The sequence below is a fragment of the Hippopotamus amphibius genome, chromosome 10 (assembly GCF_030028045.1).
Source record: "Hippopotamus amphibius kiboko isolate mHipAmp2 chromosome 10, mHipAmp2.hap2, whole genome shotgun sequence".
Lineage (NCBI taxonomy): Eukaryota > Metazoa > Chordata > Mammalia > Artiodactyla > Hippopotamidae > Hippopotamus > Hippopotamus amphibius.
In genome coordinates, this window is record NC_080195.1 from 29,555,062 (window position 1) to 29,571,224 (window position 16,163).

At 40.7% G+C, this 16,163-nt stretch overlaps 1 protein-coding gene across 6 annotated transcripts in view; it reads left to right on the forward strand.

The window, feature by feature from the left end:
• The first annotated feature begins 7,970 nt into the window (after positions 1-7,970).
• DDHD2 (DDHD domain containing 2) overlaps positions 7,971-16,163 on the forward strand; it is a 37,481-nt gene continuing 29,288 nt past the window's right edge. For 3 of the 6 annotated variants that reach the window (XM_057697655.1, XM_057697653.1, XM_057697654.1), the window contains exons 1-7: positions 8,019-8,279; positions 9,531-9,758; positions 10,444-10,631; positions 11,417-11,506; positions 12,068-12,188; positions 13,351-13,440; positions 14,373-14,508. In XM_057697655.1, coding sequence (XP_057553638.1) covers positions 9,539-9,758; positions 10,444-10,631; positions 11,417-11,506; positions 12,068-12,188; positions 13,351-13,440; positions 14,373-14,508 — 845 coding nt within the window. In that variant the 5' untranslated portion in view covers positions 8,019-8,279; positions 9,531-9,538. Of the gene's footprint in view, positions 8,280-9,529; positions 9,759-10,443; positions 10,632-11,416; positions 11,507-12,067; positions 12,189-13,350; positions 13,441-14,372; positions 14,509-16,163 lie in introns of those variants that run through there. The other 3 variants (XM_057697658.1, XR_009047791.1, XM_057697656.1) reach the window with 3 other exon arrangements.

The window sequence follows — 16,163 nt, forward strand, 5'->3', positions numbered from 1 at the left end:
CGAGTTGTTTCCTGTATCTGTAGTTCTCTTTTATTGCTAAGTAGTAGTCTATGATATGGATGTACCACAGTTTTTTAAACATTCACCTGTTGAAGGATGTATAGGTTGTTTCCAGTTTGGGGCTGTATGAATAAAGCTGCTATGTACGTTCGTGTACAGGTTCTCGTGTGGACATAGTTTTCATTTCTTTGGGATAAATGCCCAGGAGTGCAATTCTGGGTCATGTGATACTTGCATGTTTAATTTTTTCAGGAAACTACCAAATGGGTCTAGACTGGCCGTGCCATTTTACTTTCCCATCAGCAATGTATGAATTTCTCCACATTCTTGCCAGTATTTGGCGGTGTCACTATTTTTTATTTTAACCATTCTGATGGGTGTGTAGTGATATCTCGTGCTTTAATTTGCATCTCCTTAATGGTTAACAGTGTCGAACATCTTTTCATGTATATTCTCTGATGTAAAATGTCTGTGTCTTTTGCCCATGTTCTAACTGAATTTATTTTAATAAACTTCTTATTTTAGAATAGTGTAGATTTACAGAAAAATTGTGATGATACTACAGAGCTCCCATATACCGCACAGCCTGTTATTAACACCTTAGTGTTGTACGTTTGTCACAGTTCATGGGTCAGTACTGATACTTTCTTATTGACTAAAGTCCATACTTTATCCAGAGTTCCTTTGTTTTTACCTAACACCGATTTCCTCTTCCAGGATCCTACTCAGGATACCGTATTACATTTCATCATCATATCTCCTTTGGAGCCTCTCGGCTGTGACAGTTTCTCAGGCTTCCCTTGTTTGTTTGTTTGTTTGGGGGCCGCGCTACACAGTTTGTGGGATCTGACTTCCCAGACCAGGGATGGACCCGGGCCATGGCAGTGAAAGCCCAGCATCCTAACCACTAGGCCACCAGGGAGCTCCCATGACTTTCTTTGTTTTTGATGACTTTGATAGTCTTGAGGAGTATGGGTCAGATATTTTGTAGAATGCCCCTCGACTGGGATTTGTCTGTTGTTTTTCACATAATTATACTGGGGCTTGGGTTTTGGGGAGGAAGACCAGAGAGGTAAGTGCCCTTTCTCATTGTACAACAAATGTATGTACTATCTACAGAGCTTACACTGTTGATGTTAACCTTCATCACGTGGCTAAGGTAGAGTCTGTCAGGTTTCTCCACTACACAGTTACTCTTTTTCCCCCGTTTTCATGCCTCTTTGGAAGGAAGTCCGCGTTGGCAGCCCCACACTTAGGGGGTGGGGAGTTATCTTCTACCTCATTGAGGGTTTTATCTACATCAATTCTTTAGCATTTCCCTGCAAGGTAGATTTGTTCATTCTCTCTCATTTATTTATTTGTTTAATCAGTCATATGTATCAGTATGCACCCATATTTATTTATTTTACACTTTGTGTTATGATCTAACGCTACCTTCTTTGTTCTGTTGCTCAGAATGTCTTGCTTTGGCCATTGGGAGCTTTCAGTTGTGTCCTTTTGACATACCCCCATCATTGTGTGGGGCTTTTGTTTTTTTTTGGACCGCTCCTCACTTTTCGGCACCACGTGTTCTCTAGGCGCATCTTGTGTATTTCCGGTTTGAGTCCTAGAACCAGTTACTCCTCCAGGAAACCCTGGTCCCTCTTATTGGAGAATGATATTGAAACCAAATTTGGGTTCCATTGTTTATCTTTTCACTGTTGAGTTTTGAGAATTCTTTGTGTTTTCTAGATACTGGCCTTTTGGTGCTTTGCAAGTATTTTATCCCAGTCTGTTGCTTGTCTTTTCATCCTCTTAACAGTTTTTCACAGAGCAAAAGTTTTTAATTTTGATGAAATCCTATTTATCAGGTTTTCATTTTGAGAACTTTTGGTGTCAAGTCTCTAAGAACTCACTGCTTACCCCCAGTTCCTGAAGATTTTCTCTTATTGTTTCTTGAAAGTGTTATATTTTACTTCTGCATTTGCTATATTTACATATGCTCAATCTGACAACCATAGCTAGCCAAGAGGAAACCTTGGCTTGATGGAAATCTCCAGGGGCCCAAGGAGAGCCACTTTGCTGCACAGCTTCAACTGAAGTTATCAACTCAAAACATTCTTCATTGAAGTGAGACAGAGACAGCATAAGGAGAGTACAAATCACTTTCCTCAAAGTGGGAAAAAAAAAAGTCTGATTGTTCAACTTTAGGGCAGGAACTATTCAGTTGTGGCTATAAATTAATAAAATGCATTTTTATGAATGGTTTATGGACTTATAAAAATCACCAGCTTTGGGCTGGGAGAGAGCATCACAGTGATGTCTCTGTGGTTCCCCTAGCTCTAACATTCTCTCGTAAACAAAGTCAGTCAGTGATGCTTGCCGCACAGAAGCAGTCAGTATACTCTTGTTTAAAATGTAGATTCATGACCCTGCTGATTAACTTTCTTGGGTTTGGATCTGAAATTTAAAGAATCTGCTTCGCATACCTTCTATTCATTAGAGTTTGAGAATCACTGTCACAGCCTGGCCTTCTTATTTTATAGTCGGAACATCAGAAACAACTGTGGAGTTTGCTCAGCTTTTGATGCCTAGGTGTCCACCAGGGACTGAGAACTTCTACCTCCAAAAACTGTATCCTCGTAGCACCTAATGCCTTGATAGGCACTCAACACAGTACCTTCTGAACAATGAAATGTGATTTATCCTGGAAAGAAATGGGAATTCTGAATTGATGCCTAACAATTATTCTGACTTTGGATATGAAATCCAGTTGTTTCATGACCCTTAGACTCTTTTGCTCTTTGGGCGGCTTACTGGCCATTAGCGTTATCTTTTGCACTAGAGCATGGAATCAGCAAACTACCACCAGAGACCAAATTTAACCCACCGTCTGTTTTTGTAAATAAAGTTTTACTGGAACACAGCCACACCCATCGGTTTACATATTGTCTCTGGCTGCTTTTCTGCCATAGCGAACTGATTAGATGTCACAGAAACCTTGCAGCCCACACAGCCTAAAATATTTACCTGGCCATTTATAGAAACGAGTTTACCGACTTCTGCAGTAGAGAATTGAAAGAGAAAAAACAGACTTTGTTTCAGATTTTACCCTTTAAGCCTTTTCTGGTAAAAGATTTGATATACAACTGCAACAATAGCAAGTGAAATTAAGTGGTGGTTTTTTGAGAGATATCATGAGATATTCTGTCTTTCTGAAACTACTTACCTACCAGGCCTTCTTGGAGACCTAAAATTTATACTTCTTAAGGCACTGTTCCTCAAAGTGTGAATCTCATGCATCGAAGTCATCTAGAGGGCTTCTTTAAAATGCAGATTCCTGAATCCCGCCAAAGACCTACTGAATGAGAATTTCTGGAGGTATGCCTGGACATTTGGTTACTCTCTCTTTTGTACCTATCAGTGTATCTGGGCTCTCTGTGTTATAGCACTCAACAAGATTTTTTTTTTTTTGAGGTTTGAACCCAGCATATTTTTTGTCATGGTAATATGAAGAAATGTTCACACTCCTGCACTTTTTTTTTTCTTAAACATATATCCCCTCTTTTTTTGGATTTCCTTCTTCCCATTTAGGTCACCATAGAGCACCAAATAGAGTTCCCTGTGCTACACAGTAGGTTCTCATTAGTTATCTGTTTTATACATAGTAGTGTATACATGTCAATCCCAATCTCCCAATTCATCCCACCCCCCTTTTTTCCTTGGTATCCATATGTTTGTTCTCTACATCTGTGTTCAACGAGATATATTTATTTACCTGCTTGTGTCTCCTGCTGAGACTGTGAACTCCTTCAGGGTAGGTATTGTGTTATTCATTACTTTTGTATCCCAAGCCCCAGGTCAGGCACATTTAATTTCTGTAGTTCTCAAAGGGTGGTCCATGGAGGCTAGGAGTCTTAGAGACTCCTTTAGGGGTCACAAGATCAAAACTATTTTCTTAATAGTACCAGGACATGATGTGCCTTTTTTACTACGTTGTTGACATTTGCACTGTTGATGGAAGAGCAATGGTGGGTAAAACTGCTGGTGCTTTACCAGGAATTAAGGCAGTGAAAACAAATTGTACTATCAGTCATTGTATTGTCCACTGCCGTGCATTTGTAATAAAAATAGTGCTGGTTTCACTTAAAAATATACTTCATGCAGAGTAAAAATTATTGATTTTATTAACTCATAACCCTTGAGTTCACACCTTTTTGACATTCTGTGTGACAGCATGGTCAGTGTGCATGAAACAGTTCTGCGGGCTGAAGTATGCGGGTGAAAAAGGGTTCCCAGACCCAATTCCAAAGTGTTGGGGAGGGCTCCGCACATCAACAAGCAATTCTTGGATGCCAGCAGGTGTCTGAGAACTCAACTCAATTCTGACACTTGGTACCCAGAGACAGAATCAGATTCCACAGGTAAAGGGCTCAGCCCCACAAGACCACCCTCCACTTCAGGTGCTATCATTTGTACTTTCACAGGTTGTTTCCTGTGCTTCTGAAGGACTGGCTGTAAATCAGAGGTTCCCATGACTTCCTCCTCGGCTTCAATTAATTTGCTAGAACGGCTCGTAGAAGTCAGGAAAACCTATTTATTTACTAAATTACTGGTTTATTATAAAAGGATATAAAACCACAGCAAGATGAATGATACATAGGGCATGGCCTGGGGGAAGGGGGTGGAGCTTCCGTGCCCTCTCCAGGTGCACCACTCTCCCCAATCCTCAGCTGTTCCCCAACCTGGAAGCTCTCTGAACCCTGTACTTTGGATTTTTAGTGAGGCTTCATTACAAAGGGATGACTCAGTCATGGGCTGTTGACAACTGATTCAACCTCCAGCCGTTCTGTCTTCCCCAGAGGCTGGGCTTTGGGACTGAAAGTTCCCACCCTCCAATCACATGGTAAGTTCTCCAGCCAAGCAGCCCACATCCTTCTGTGGGATCCAAAAGTCACCTTCCCTGAAGCGTTTTCAGAACCTGAGGACGAGAGAGCAGATAGCATCTCACTGCTTTTATAGCTCAGGAAAGTCCAAGGGTTTTGGGAGCTGTGAGCTAGAAATTGTGAATGAATATATCCATTTGAATGACCAAATAAATATTTTTCCTATAAATCACAATATTGCAGGTGGTCTCTTGAGGAAAAAGCACATGACATTTGACTTGGTAACTGAAATAGCTACTCTTTTTATTTTCATGGAACATCATGTTTATTTGAAAGTACAAATGATAGACAAACTATGGCTATGCAGATTTAGGTATTTGGCAGAACTTTTCTTGAAAACAAAGTGAGCTTGTCACTTCGAGGAAAACAACTGACAGTATTTGTTGCTGACGATGAAATTAGACCTTTAAAAGAGAGTTTTGGAAAACTTTTATCTGCTCTGAGCTTGACAGCTTCCCAATACTTAAAAGACTTTTCTAATTAGATTGGTGGTAATTTAAAAAAATAGTGAAATATATTAACATTTAAAAGGCTGCATAGGGAACTTCCTTGGTGGCACGGTGGTTAAGAATCTGGCTACCAATGCAGGGGACATGGGTTCGATCCCTGGTCCAGGAAGATCCCACATGCCACAGAGTAACTAAACCCCTGTGCCACAACTACTGAGCCTGTGCTCTAGAGCCTGAGAGTCACAACTACTGAGCCCACGTGCCACAACTATTGAAGCCCACGCACCTAGAGCCCGAGTTCTGCAACAAGAGAAGCCACCGCAGTGAGAAGCCCATGCACCACAACGAAGAGTAGCCCCTGCTCATGGCAACTAGAGGAAAGCCCACACACAGCAACAAAGACCCAAAGCAGCCAATAAATAAATAAATAATTTATAAAAAAAAAATAGGGCTTCCTAGGTGGCGCAGTGGTTAAGAATCCGCCTGACAATGCAGAGGTCACGGGTTCAATCCCAGCTCCAGGAAGATCCCACATGCCGCGGAGCAACTAAGCCCGTGTGCCAAAAAAAAATAAAAAAAAAAATAAAAAAAAATAAAAGGCTGCATAGCTCAGTGAACTGATATTTTACAAATGATCGATGCATGCATGTCATCAATCATGCGTGGGTAAAAGAGCCTTTCAAAGTGCAGGATAGACCAATGGGTTTTAATGTATCAAAGTACAAAAATTCACTAATATGTTTTCAGATTCCACATTGCAATTAACTTTTAAGAAGCTACCATTTGTTGAATTTTAGTGTAGTATTAAAAAGAATATCCCACACTTATCTGAAAAGGCTATTAAAAGCCTTCCTTCTCCATCTGCACAGTTGAGTGAGGCTGGATTTTTTTCATATACTTCAACACAAACTAAAATTGTAACAGCTTGAACGCAGAGGCAACTATGAGACTCCAATGGTTTTGTATTAAGCCAGACATTAAAGAAATTTATAAAAATGTAAAGCAATGTCATTCTTTCCTCTGACTTTTAAACAATTATTTTGGAAAATGTTATGTTTCCATAAAAATATTTACATGAACTGGATTTTTCTTATTTTTAAATGGATTAAATGTTTCAATTTCTCAATTTTAACATCTAGTACAGTAAATAGTAATAGATACAATCTAAATAAACACCACTCTTTAGAGTTCTAATTAAGAGCATAAAGGGTCTTGAGACTGAAAAAAAAAAAAAATTGAGAACAGCTGGTGTAAGAGGCTGCAACAGGCATTTGGAGAAAGAGGCCTAAATTCAAGTTCTGATTCTATCACTTAACTGACTGCAACTTTAGGTAAGTTACTTAGGTGCAGGCTCTGAAGACAGACCTTGTGTTTATAACATTGACTCCATTACTTGCTGGTAGTTTGTGAGTCTGCCTCTGCAAATAGGGATAACCTACTTCACCAGGTTGCTGTGAGAATTGAATGGGATTATACTCGTAAAATGCTTGTAACTGTTTCCTAGAACATAGAGCTCAGTAAAAGCTAGCTATTGTTATTAGTTGTTAGCTAGTCATCTGACAAGATACTAGAAACTGCGACACAGTCCTGGCTTCATCCTCTCTGTAGAGAACAGAAGCTATTCACGTGTTACAGATTTGAGGAAAGGTGTAAGTAAACTTGTGGATAATTGTGTGTGGCTTTTAAACCGTAAGAGAATTAATGTATTATAAAAGTTCCCTCTTTTAGTTTCCTTTTTCTCAGCTTCTGAAGAAATAACAAGACTGAAAAACATTCCCTGAACCCTTGCCCTATAATCTAGTTGGAAAATGGGAAAGTATTTTATTGCGTGCCCAAAGGAACTGAGGTCTTCCAGAAAACTAAATAACTCAGGAGAGCTGGGCAGGGATACTACTTGGGAAATTCATTTAAACTCTTGACCTCAGTTATGTCATCTTGTTTGGACAAAAATATATCGTCTCCAACCTCCCTCGTGGCTTTTGAATCCTGCCAAGCTCACCACTACATCTTTCAAAGATAGCTTTTTGACAGCCTCTAAATCCCAGTAAACGCACGGGAGAGGGGCAAAGACCCAGAGAGGACCTTTTTTCCCTTGCAAATGCCAATGGTATCCGTTCTCAGCACCCAGAAATGGAGGTCTGGGTAGACACAGCTACCCCCAGCGCCCTGTCCTGCTCCTCACCAGGGCCATGCCATTCCGGGGTCCCCGCACCATCCCGGCCCATCAGTAGGGTTAGCCAGGGTACCACGGGGTCAGGAGGTCCATTTTCCCATCTATTAAGTGAGGAGGCTGGGCTTCTTGAAGAACCTTGCTTTCTCTGAAATTTGTTTCGGCCGCGCCCTGCGTCGTGCGGGATCTTCGTTCCCCGACCAGGGATCGAAACCGCGTCTCCCCGAATAGGGAGCGCGGAGTCTTTACCACTGGACCGCCAGGGAAGTCCTCAATGAAATTTGAAATGCTCCCCACCTATAACGTCTCATTCCCCCTCCCTGCCTTCTAAAGACCTCCGGCCTGCGACCGAGATCCCCCGCGCGGGCTCCACGCGGAGGGCACGCCGCCCGCAACACCCGCGCGCCCAGCACTCCGACCTCCAGCCCGCTTGGAGGAGCACATCTCGCGCGAGTCCCTCCACCTCTCGCGACGCTTCCCGCCAGTGCCCCTGCGGGCCTCCACGCCCCGCCCGCTGCCTCCACGCCGCGCGCCCGGTCACCTCATCTTTGCTCGGGGCAGCCCGGCCAGCTAGGAGCGCGGCGGAGCCTGGTGTTGGGCGCGAGCCCCGCGGGGCCGCAAGCTCCGCCCCGCCCCGCTCCGCCCCGCCCGGGCTCGCGGGCAAGGCCTCCGCGGGGACATGTCGTGCCCACCTCAGCGAGGGCAGGACGGCGTGAGAGGCTGCGGGGCCGCCGGGTGAGTGCGGCGGCGCGTTGGGGGCGGCGGCCGAGCCCGGGGCCCCGACCGGAGTGCGGGTGGGGGGCCACTGCGGGATGGAGATGCCGGGGGCGGCGGAGGACGCGATGCCCGAGGCGGGGAGGGGGGGCGGGGAGGACCAGCCCCGGCGGGGCGGGGGTGACCGCGGCTCCGCGGACCCGGCCGAGGCCTCTTTTGTGTAGACGCCGGTCGAAGGCACCGGGAGATTCCCTCGTTTTCATTCACGTTCCGCTCCTCTCCGCGGGGCTGGAGGCGGGACGGGGAGAGGGGTCCGCGAGCCCCGAGGTCCCAGACCTGGGCTGCAGGAGGCCCGGGGTCGTGGGGAGAAGGGACACGCAAGGCGGCAGAGGCGAACTCGTGCCGGGGGGAGAAGGAGAAAGGGGCGGAAGCCGGGCAGCGTCGGCTCGGAGGGAGGCCGGGGGTTTCGGTCCCGCTGCGCTCGGTGCGGAGAGAGAGACGGTCTTGCCCGCTCCCCTCGGAGGAGCCCGGGTTTACTTCTGATGTCTGCAGTGTTCGCCTCTGCCCAGTGTCGACGGGCTGGAAGCACACGGGTCAGAGTCTTCCCTGAGGGAAGGAGGCTGTCCAGGTCCCTTGTTACTTTCCATCGGCGACCTGGACCGTGCGGGTGGGTGTGCGCGTGCGCACAGTGGCCCCGAGCAAGGGTTCGAGTTTTCAGAGTTTGTACCATGGCCTCTGCTTAAACGCCCTTCAGAGACTGATAACAGGGAACTGGTTCTTAAGTGAATAATTTTGTTTTCAATACTGTGATTCCAGTCGTCATGTAAATGTCTTATGACAGGGGCCTGGAGCCTAAAACCAGGTGTTACTAAGACACTTAGTTGGAGTAAATGTTGTTTGCCTTGGACACTAGACTTGGATTGGAGATGGGGGTAAAATTTTTTTGCAGTCCAGATTTTGACCATGTGTTTCTTGTGATTCCAGTTTTGTTGAATTAAAAACATGCAGTTTTCTGAGAGGATTGGGATATCAGCGCCAAAGCGGTGGTCTAACTATATAAGAAATATTTTGTTTAAAGCCTCCTCCCTCCCCCCGCCCCTCAAAAAGCCCCCAAACAAAAAGAAGCTGTTAACTTGTGTTATTTCTGTTTTAGATTATGTAGCCCCCTTAGATTTTTTTAATGACTCCTTAAAATGACCAGTTTTGTGTGTGTGAACAATTACGCTATTAATAGAAGGAAATTTTTTTTGATAGTTTTCTTTTGTCTTTTAGAGAACGAAATGTCATCTGTGGAATCACACCAGGAACAGTTGTCCCAGTCAGATCCATCCCCATCACCAAACTCATGTAGTTCCTTTGAGCTAATAGACATGGATGCTGGCAGTTTGTACGAACCAGTTTCTCCTCATTGGTTTTATTGTAAGATAATAGATTCTAAGGAGACATGGCTTCCTTTCAACTCTCAGGATTCACAGCAGCTGGAAGAAGCATACCGCTCTGGTAGGGTGAAAGTGATGACTTGTAATAGACAAGGACCTACTGTCATTTCTCTGAAACTGTAATATAATAATCCTTAGAGTGAATGCTATTAAAAGTAAATTTTAGTTTTTTCTAGTTGTCTCCTATAGCATTTTTATATAGAAGGTCTTCATTGCTATCCATCGAATTATAATATTCAAGAATTTGGTCTGTATTTTGAAAACAGTACCTATTGTAATTCCTGCACAGTTATCCAATAATGTTTCTTATGTTTCAGTTTTTGTTTATGAAGAGTGTGGTGGGGGGTGGTGTCACATTGCAAATGAATGAATTCTTTAATTTTTCACTTGTTTTTTCTTTTGTGAAACCAAGAATGATGCTGGTTACTACTTTGTCGTCATGATGGTCATTAATTGTCTTTTGGTCTCTTAAGCAAAAGATTCAGAAAAGCTTTCTTATATACATTTTTTTAAGGGACAGTACTATCTCTCCTCAGAAAAAGAACAAAACAGTGTTTGGGTATTATTGTTTTCATGTTTCATGAAAACCAAGAATGATTTTGAAGGTTTATGAAGTAGTTTAGCCAAGAAGAAATGTATCATTCATGTGTTTTATAACATTATTTAGAGTATAACTCAGAGTTGTATTTTGGGAGGTTTATTTTGCTATCCTCTGTACTTCTTTTCCTCTTTCCAATCCTTGATAGGAAAAGATTGTAATAGAGTTGTCCCCACTGATGGGGGCAGATATGATGTTCATTTGGGGGAGAGGATGCGGTACGCTGTATACTGGGATGAGCTAGCATCAGAAGTGAGACGATGTACCTGGTTTTACAAGGGAGACAAAGATAACAAGTATATTCCGTACTCGGAGAGCTTCAGCCAAGTATTAGAGGTATTCCTCTGGCACTTTTTTACTCATTTTCTTCTTCTCTTATTTAATAATCTTTTCTTCCTCTTGTGACTTATTTTGTGAATTTACAGAGAGAGTTTGGTTTTATTTGCACCACAATTGATAGCGTTTCTTTTTGCAAGTTAGTTTCAGGATGAAGTGTTTTATTTTCGAATTTTGAAATATTATGGAAACTACTGTGTCTTTAAAAATTTTTTCTCTAATGGTGATCATTGTTAGTATTTAAACTGTGACCACAGGATTGGTCTTTTTTGCCTTTTATTTTTCTTGCTCTGAAAATATTCTGAAATTTGCTTTAAATTGGAGTAGTACGTTAATATTATTGAAAGAAACATCAAATGTGAACAATGATTATTTCTAGTCTTGATGATGGAATTGGGACTGATTTTTTTCCTTTGTCCTATGCTATTATCTATTGTAATTTTGAAAGAATTTTAAAATAAATTTGATACATCAAGAGAAAGTTTTATATGTAATGTAATCCTAATTTTATGGATAATATACATGCATTAATATTATTGAAAGAAATATATCAAAATGTATACAGTGATGATCTCCAGTGTAGATGGATGATAGAGTAGAAGTGATTATTTTTTCTTTGTTCTATACTGGTATCTGTTGTCATTTTAAGAGAATTAAAATAAATTTGTTAAATTAGAGTAAGGTATTCTCATTGTAATTGTTTATCTAGCAGTATTCTTGTAAAAAAGTTCAGTTTTAATAGAAAAACCATTAGGGAAATCTAATGAAATGTGTTTTCTTTTAAGGAAACTTACATGCTTGCTGTAACTCTGGATGAATGGAAAAAGAAACTGGAGTCTCCCAACAGAGAAATTATTATATTACACAATCCAAAGGTAAAGCAAATTAAGGCCCTTCTTTGATGTTGAGACTAAAGGTTAATTGCATTTACTAAGGAGAACTTAATTGGTTTCTTTTTTCTAGGGATTCTACATAGGATAACCTTTGGAAATTTTGTATTGCATTCACAGTTAAGAAACCTAAAACTGTAGCCACTACTGTTATTTACTTGTTCAACTCTTACAAAAAATTTTCCTTAGGGAAAATTATGTCACTGTAGATTTAGAAAATAACGGACACATTATGTGGGCACATCTTCCATGTGTAGGGCATTGTTGAAAGGTCTGTTAGCCTGATCAATTTGCGTTTTCCTTTTTTTTTTTTTTAAGCTTTACTGAGGTATAATTAACAAAGAGTAAGATATTTAAAGGGTACAACGTTAGCCTAACGTATTTTCAGGATTCTCATTTCAAGCTGTAGGAGCTGTATATCAAAACTCCAGTTGAGATTTGACTGTGTGTTATGTTTTGAAAGGCCTGTTCCTATGCCTCAGAATGTATACATAGAAGTGTCTTAAATGCAGAGTATCTCTATTGCCCTGATCTTTTTCATTTAAGCTTATGGTGCATTACCAGCCAGTCGCAGGGTCTGATGAATGGGGTTCAACTCCCACTGAGCAGGGCCGGCCTCGAACAGTGAAGAGAGGGGTTGAGAACATCTCCGTTGACATTCATTGTGGTAATGTTAATCATTCATTTTTTTCTTATCTTCTGATATACTTATTTGTTTATGACTTAAATTGTGGCCTTTTTCTATGACTTTAGATTACCTCAAGGCTTAAAAATGGTCTTTAATCAAAAAAGGGCTTATTCTAAATTCAGATTAGTATTATTTCATCTACTAAGAATCTTAAGAGGTATAAAAATCTCTTTTAAAGTTGCTAAGTATATGTGGCAGGATGCAAAAAATTTGGCAGTACTAAGTAGGAAGTCACTAGGTACAAATGGACTGATTTAGTCCTAATTCTAAGAAGTGTGATTCCATCCTGCTTGTTTATTAATTTATTCCTGGTAACTCCTGTCCTTGAAGGTTTTCAACCAAGGAAAGCTATTTTTCAGTAGGACTTGATGGTTATCCATTGCTCTTTAGCTAGGGTCATTTTATGGTTGGTTTTATAATGTATTTAACTGGATTATAAAATTCCTTTCATCTTGCAGAGGAGATGGCATGTCTCTTGGACAGTCTTAGACTTACTGGAATTTGAAAAGATGGGTTTAAAATGTCAGGTTTCAAATACATACCAGACTTTATTGGTACAATTGATAAAAATAGAATATTAGATAAAAGTATTCTGTCAATGTTAAATTACCTGAATTTGGTAACTGCCCTGTGGTTATATAAGAGAATATTCTTAAAATATATATAAGAGAATATTCTTATTTCATAATGAAATATTAAAGGGTTAAAGAGATGTGATATGTGCAGCCTGATGATGTATACAACCTGCTCCCAAATGGTTCAGAAAAATAAATGTGTGTGAATACACACACACATAGAGTAAATCAGCAAATGTGGGAAATGTTAAAGTGTTCAGTCTGTGTAAAATGTACATGAGTTTCTGTACTATTCTTTCACATTTTCCATAAGATTGCAGTTATTTCAAAATAAAAAGTTTAAAAAACTTGAAAAATTTTTTCACTGACTTATTTCAAAATAAATTAGAAGCAAAGTAAAATCACTGTTTTTACTAAGTAGTTAAATATGGGACTATTTGTGTCTTTTAAAAGATCTGCTCATATTTTAATCTGCACATTTCTATTACCTGTTCATTGTGAATGTTTGATTTTAGAATGCATGACTGGTTATACAGCATAATTTTTCTTTATGATTTCACTTGTAGGGGAACCTTTACAAATAGATCACTTGGTTTTTGTAGTCCACGGGATCGGACCAGCTTGTGATCTCCGCTTTCGAAGCATTGTACAGTGTGGTAGGTTTGCAAAGCGTGTCAGATTCGATCATGTAAGGGGACTGTTAGTGCTCCTGTGAGCTGAGATAAAGTGTTGTCTTTAGTCTGTTGTCTTAGCTGCATAATAAGATTTGGAGAGCTAAAGACAGGTGACAAGTTAGTCAAGCTTCCTGGCTTAGACCTAAAGTGTTAGCAAATTCCTTAGGCTAATAGGTTTATACTCTTAGCTACTAATTCTTGAGTGAATAAGTTCTCAAGTCTTACACAACTGTTTTATGATATGATGGTCTTGTTTATAACCATCTAAATTTAAAGGGAACCATAAATATATGACCATAAAGATAATATAGTTTAAATGAGTAACAGAAGCTTCAGCCATTTTTGTAGTTCATACTGTGATAAACTTCATGGTATTCTAATTGGAATATTTAGGTCATTAGTATAACCTGATTTTGAAAGGTAGTGTTCATAGTCTGATGGCCCCAATTTGGGAGTCTGACCTTAATAGCTAATGCTTCTAGCATAAACCTCCTAGAAGGTTAAGATTGATGTAATATGAATTCCAGCAGCAGTGTATTTTTTAAAAAATCTAAAATATTGGGTAAAGGTTGTTTCTAAGAACCAGAAAGTTAGGATAGGAACCTGACTAGCAAGACCAATTGACATAGTCGAGTGATTTTTTTTAAAAAATTGAAACAGTTCCCCGACATAGTAGAAGTTTTGAAGTTAGTGTGTGGGGTGTTTTTTTTTTAATATAAATGTTTTGTATAGTAACAGCAGTTCTGTATTAAGGGAATGTCTTTTCCTATATGCACTATTAATTTTTCCTTTATTTTTGACTTGAGACAATAGGTGCTCTAAGCAAATATAGATGGATGTAGTGTAATTATAGGATCCTGATTCTACGAATTGATCGCTTCACTGTTAATGCATAAGTTACTTTTCTTTTCTAGTTAATGATTTTCGCAGTGTTTCTTTGAACCTGCTACAGACGCATTTTAAGAAAGCCCAAGAAAATGAGCAGATTGGGAGGGTAGAATTTCTCCCAGTCAACTGGCACAGTCCTTTGCATTCCACCGGTGTGGATGTGTGAGTAGTACTTTACACCTTTGAGTTGTTAAGTGTGATTGTAATGTTTTCTGATCATTGATATGCTTAGGAACACTTCTGCTATAGCTGATTGTATATATAAAATTCTGTTCAACAGGAAAGGGATTGCTGACCAGTCCCTTTGTTTAACTAGCTCGGGTTAGGAGTAGGGTGTTGTGTGTATCCTCTTCCAGTATGTTTTTTTTTTGTTTTGTTTTTGTTTTTTGTTTTTTTTTAGGCTCTTTATTGGAATATAATTGCTTTATACTCTTGTACCAGTTTTTGAGGTACACCAAAGTCAATCAGCTGTATTTATACACATATCCCCATAATCCCTCCCTCCCGTGACTCCCCCCTACCCTCGCTGTCCCAGCCCTCTAAGGCATCACCCATCATCGAGTTGATCTCCCTTTGTTATACAGCAACTTCCCATTGACTTTCCTGTATGTTTTATTGGCTTATTAGTGTTTACTATTACAGCTTTATTATTTCTTTAGCATAAAGCCAAACATAGCTTTCTCCGCATTGTGTATAAGCATTTTTTAAAAACAAATAAATGTACTTATTTATTGGCTGAGTTGGGTCTTTGTTGCTGCATGCGGGCTTTCTCTACTTGTGGTGAGCAGGGGCTGCTCTTCGTTGTGGTGCACGGGTTTCTCATTGTGGTGGCTCCTCGTTGTGGAGCACAGGCGCTAGGCGTGTAGGCTTCAGTAGTTGCAGTACGCAGGCTCAATAGCTGTGGCTCTCGGGCTCTAGAGCACAGGCTCCGTAGTTGTGGCGCACAGGCTTAATTGCTCTGAGGCATGTGGGATCTTCCCGGCCCAGGGCTTGAACCCTTGTCCCCTGCATTGGCAGGCGGATTCTTAACCACTGCGCCACCAGGGAAGTCCCTATATAAGCATTTCCATCTTAAGATGTCAAAAGCCAACCTACCTCAAGATGCACAAAGTATTTTGTTGCTCCTTTTGTGATCATGTTTAGATAATATTTGTCCAAATTTGGGGAAAAAAGGAAATTCCCAGATATTATTAGGGTTATAACTTGAGGTATAATTGGTGTAATGACTTTTAAGTGATGGCTTTCTTAAGTTACAAGCTCAGTGGTTTTGTTTGCAAACTTTATGGTAATGTCAGAGAAGGTTGCCTTATATTAAGGATATTCTGCTGTGAGCCCGCCAGAAAGAAGTATGTTCATAATAGAGTTCTAGGATAGAACTAGGAGATGCTTCTCTGGTAGATAAAGGAAGTAGCATTGTTTCCATACTGGTCTTGGAAATGGCTTCTCTGATTCCGTGTCTCTCAGTTCTTAATACCCTATGATTTAAGCATATTCCACGTGCCAAATGCTCCTTTGTGGTGCTGCTTTTACTAGGTGTACAGAGTTCATGTTCTTTCATATATGAGCCGATGCTAAGAGGTTACTAGGGGCACATAGCCCTCTGAACTACAGAAGCTGTTGAAGCTTAGAAGAGTCTTTCTGGGAGCTTTGAGAAGCTTTATCTTGAAGCAGATTTAGACTACGTCAGCATGGTTTTCCTTTGCGTGATATGAGTTTTGTTTGCCTTTGGCATCTGGCAGTCTCGCCTTCTTTCAGCTTTTAGAAATTCTGCGCTGAGAGAGAGCTTCCATTTATCATCTGACTGCTGATCAAAAACC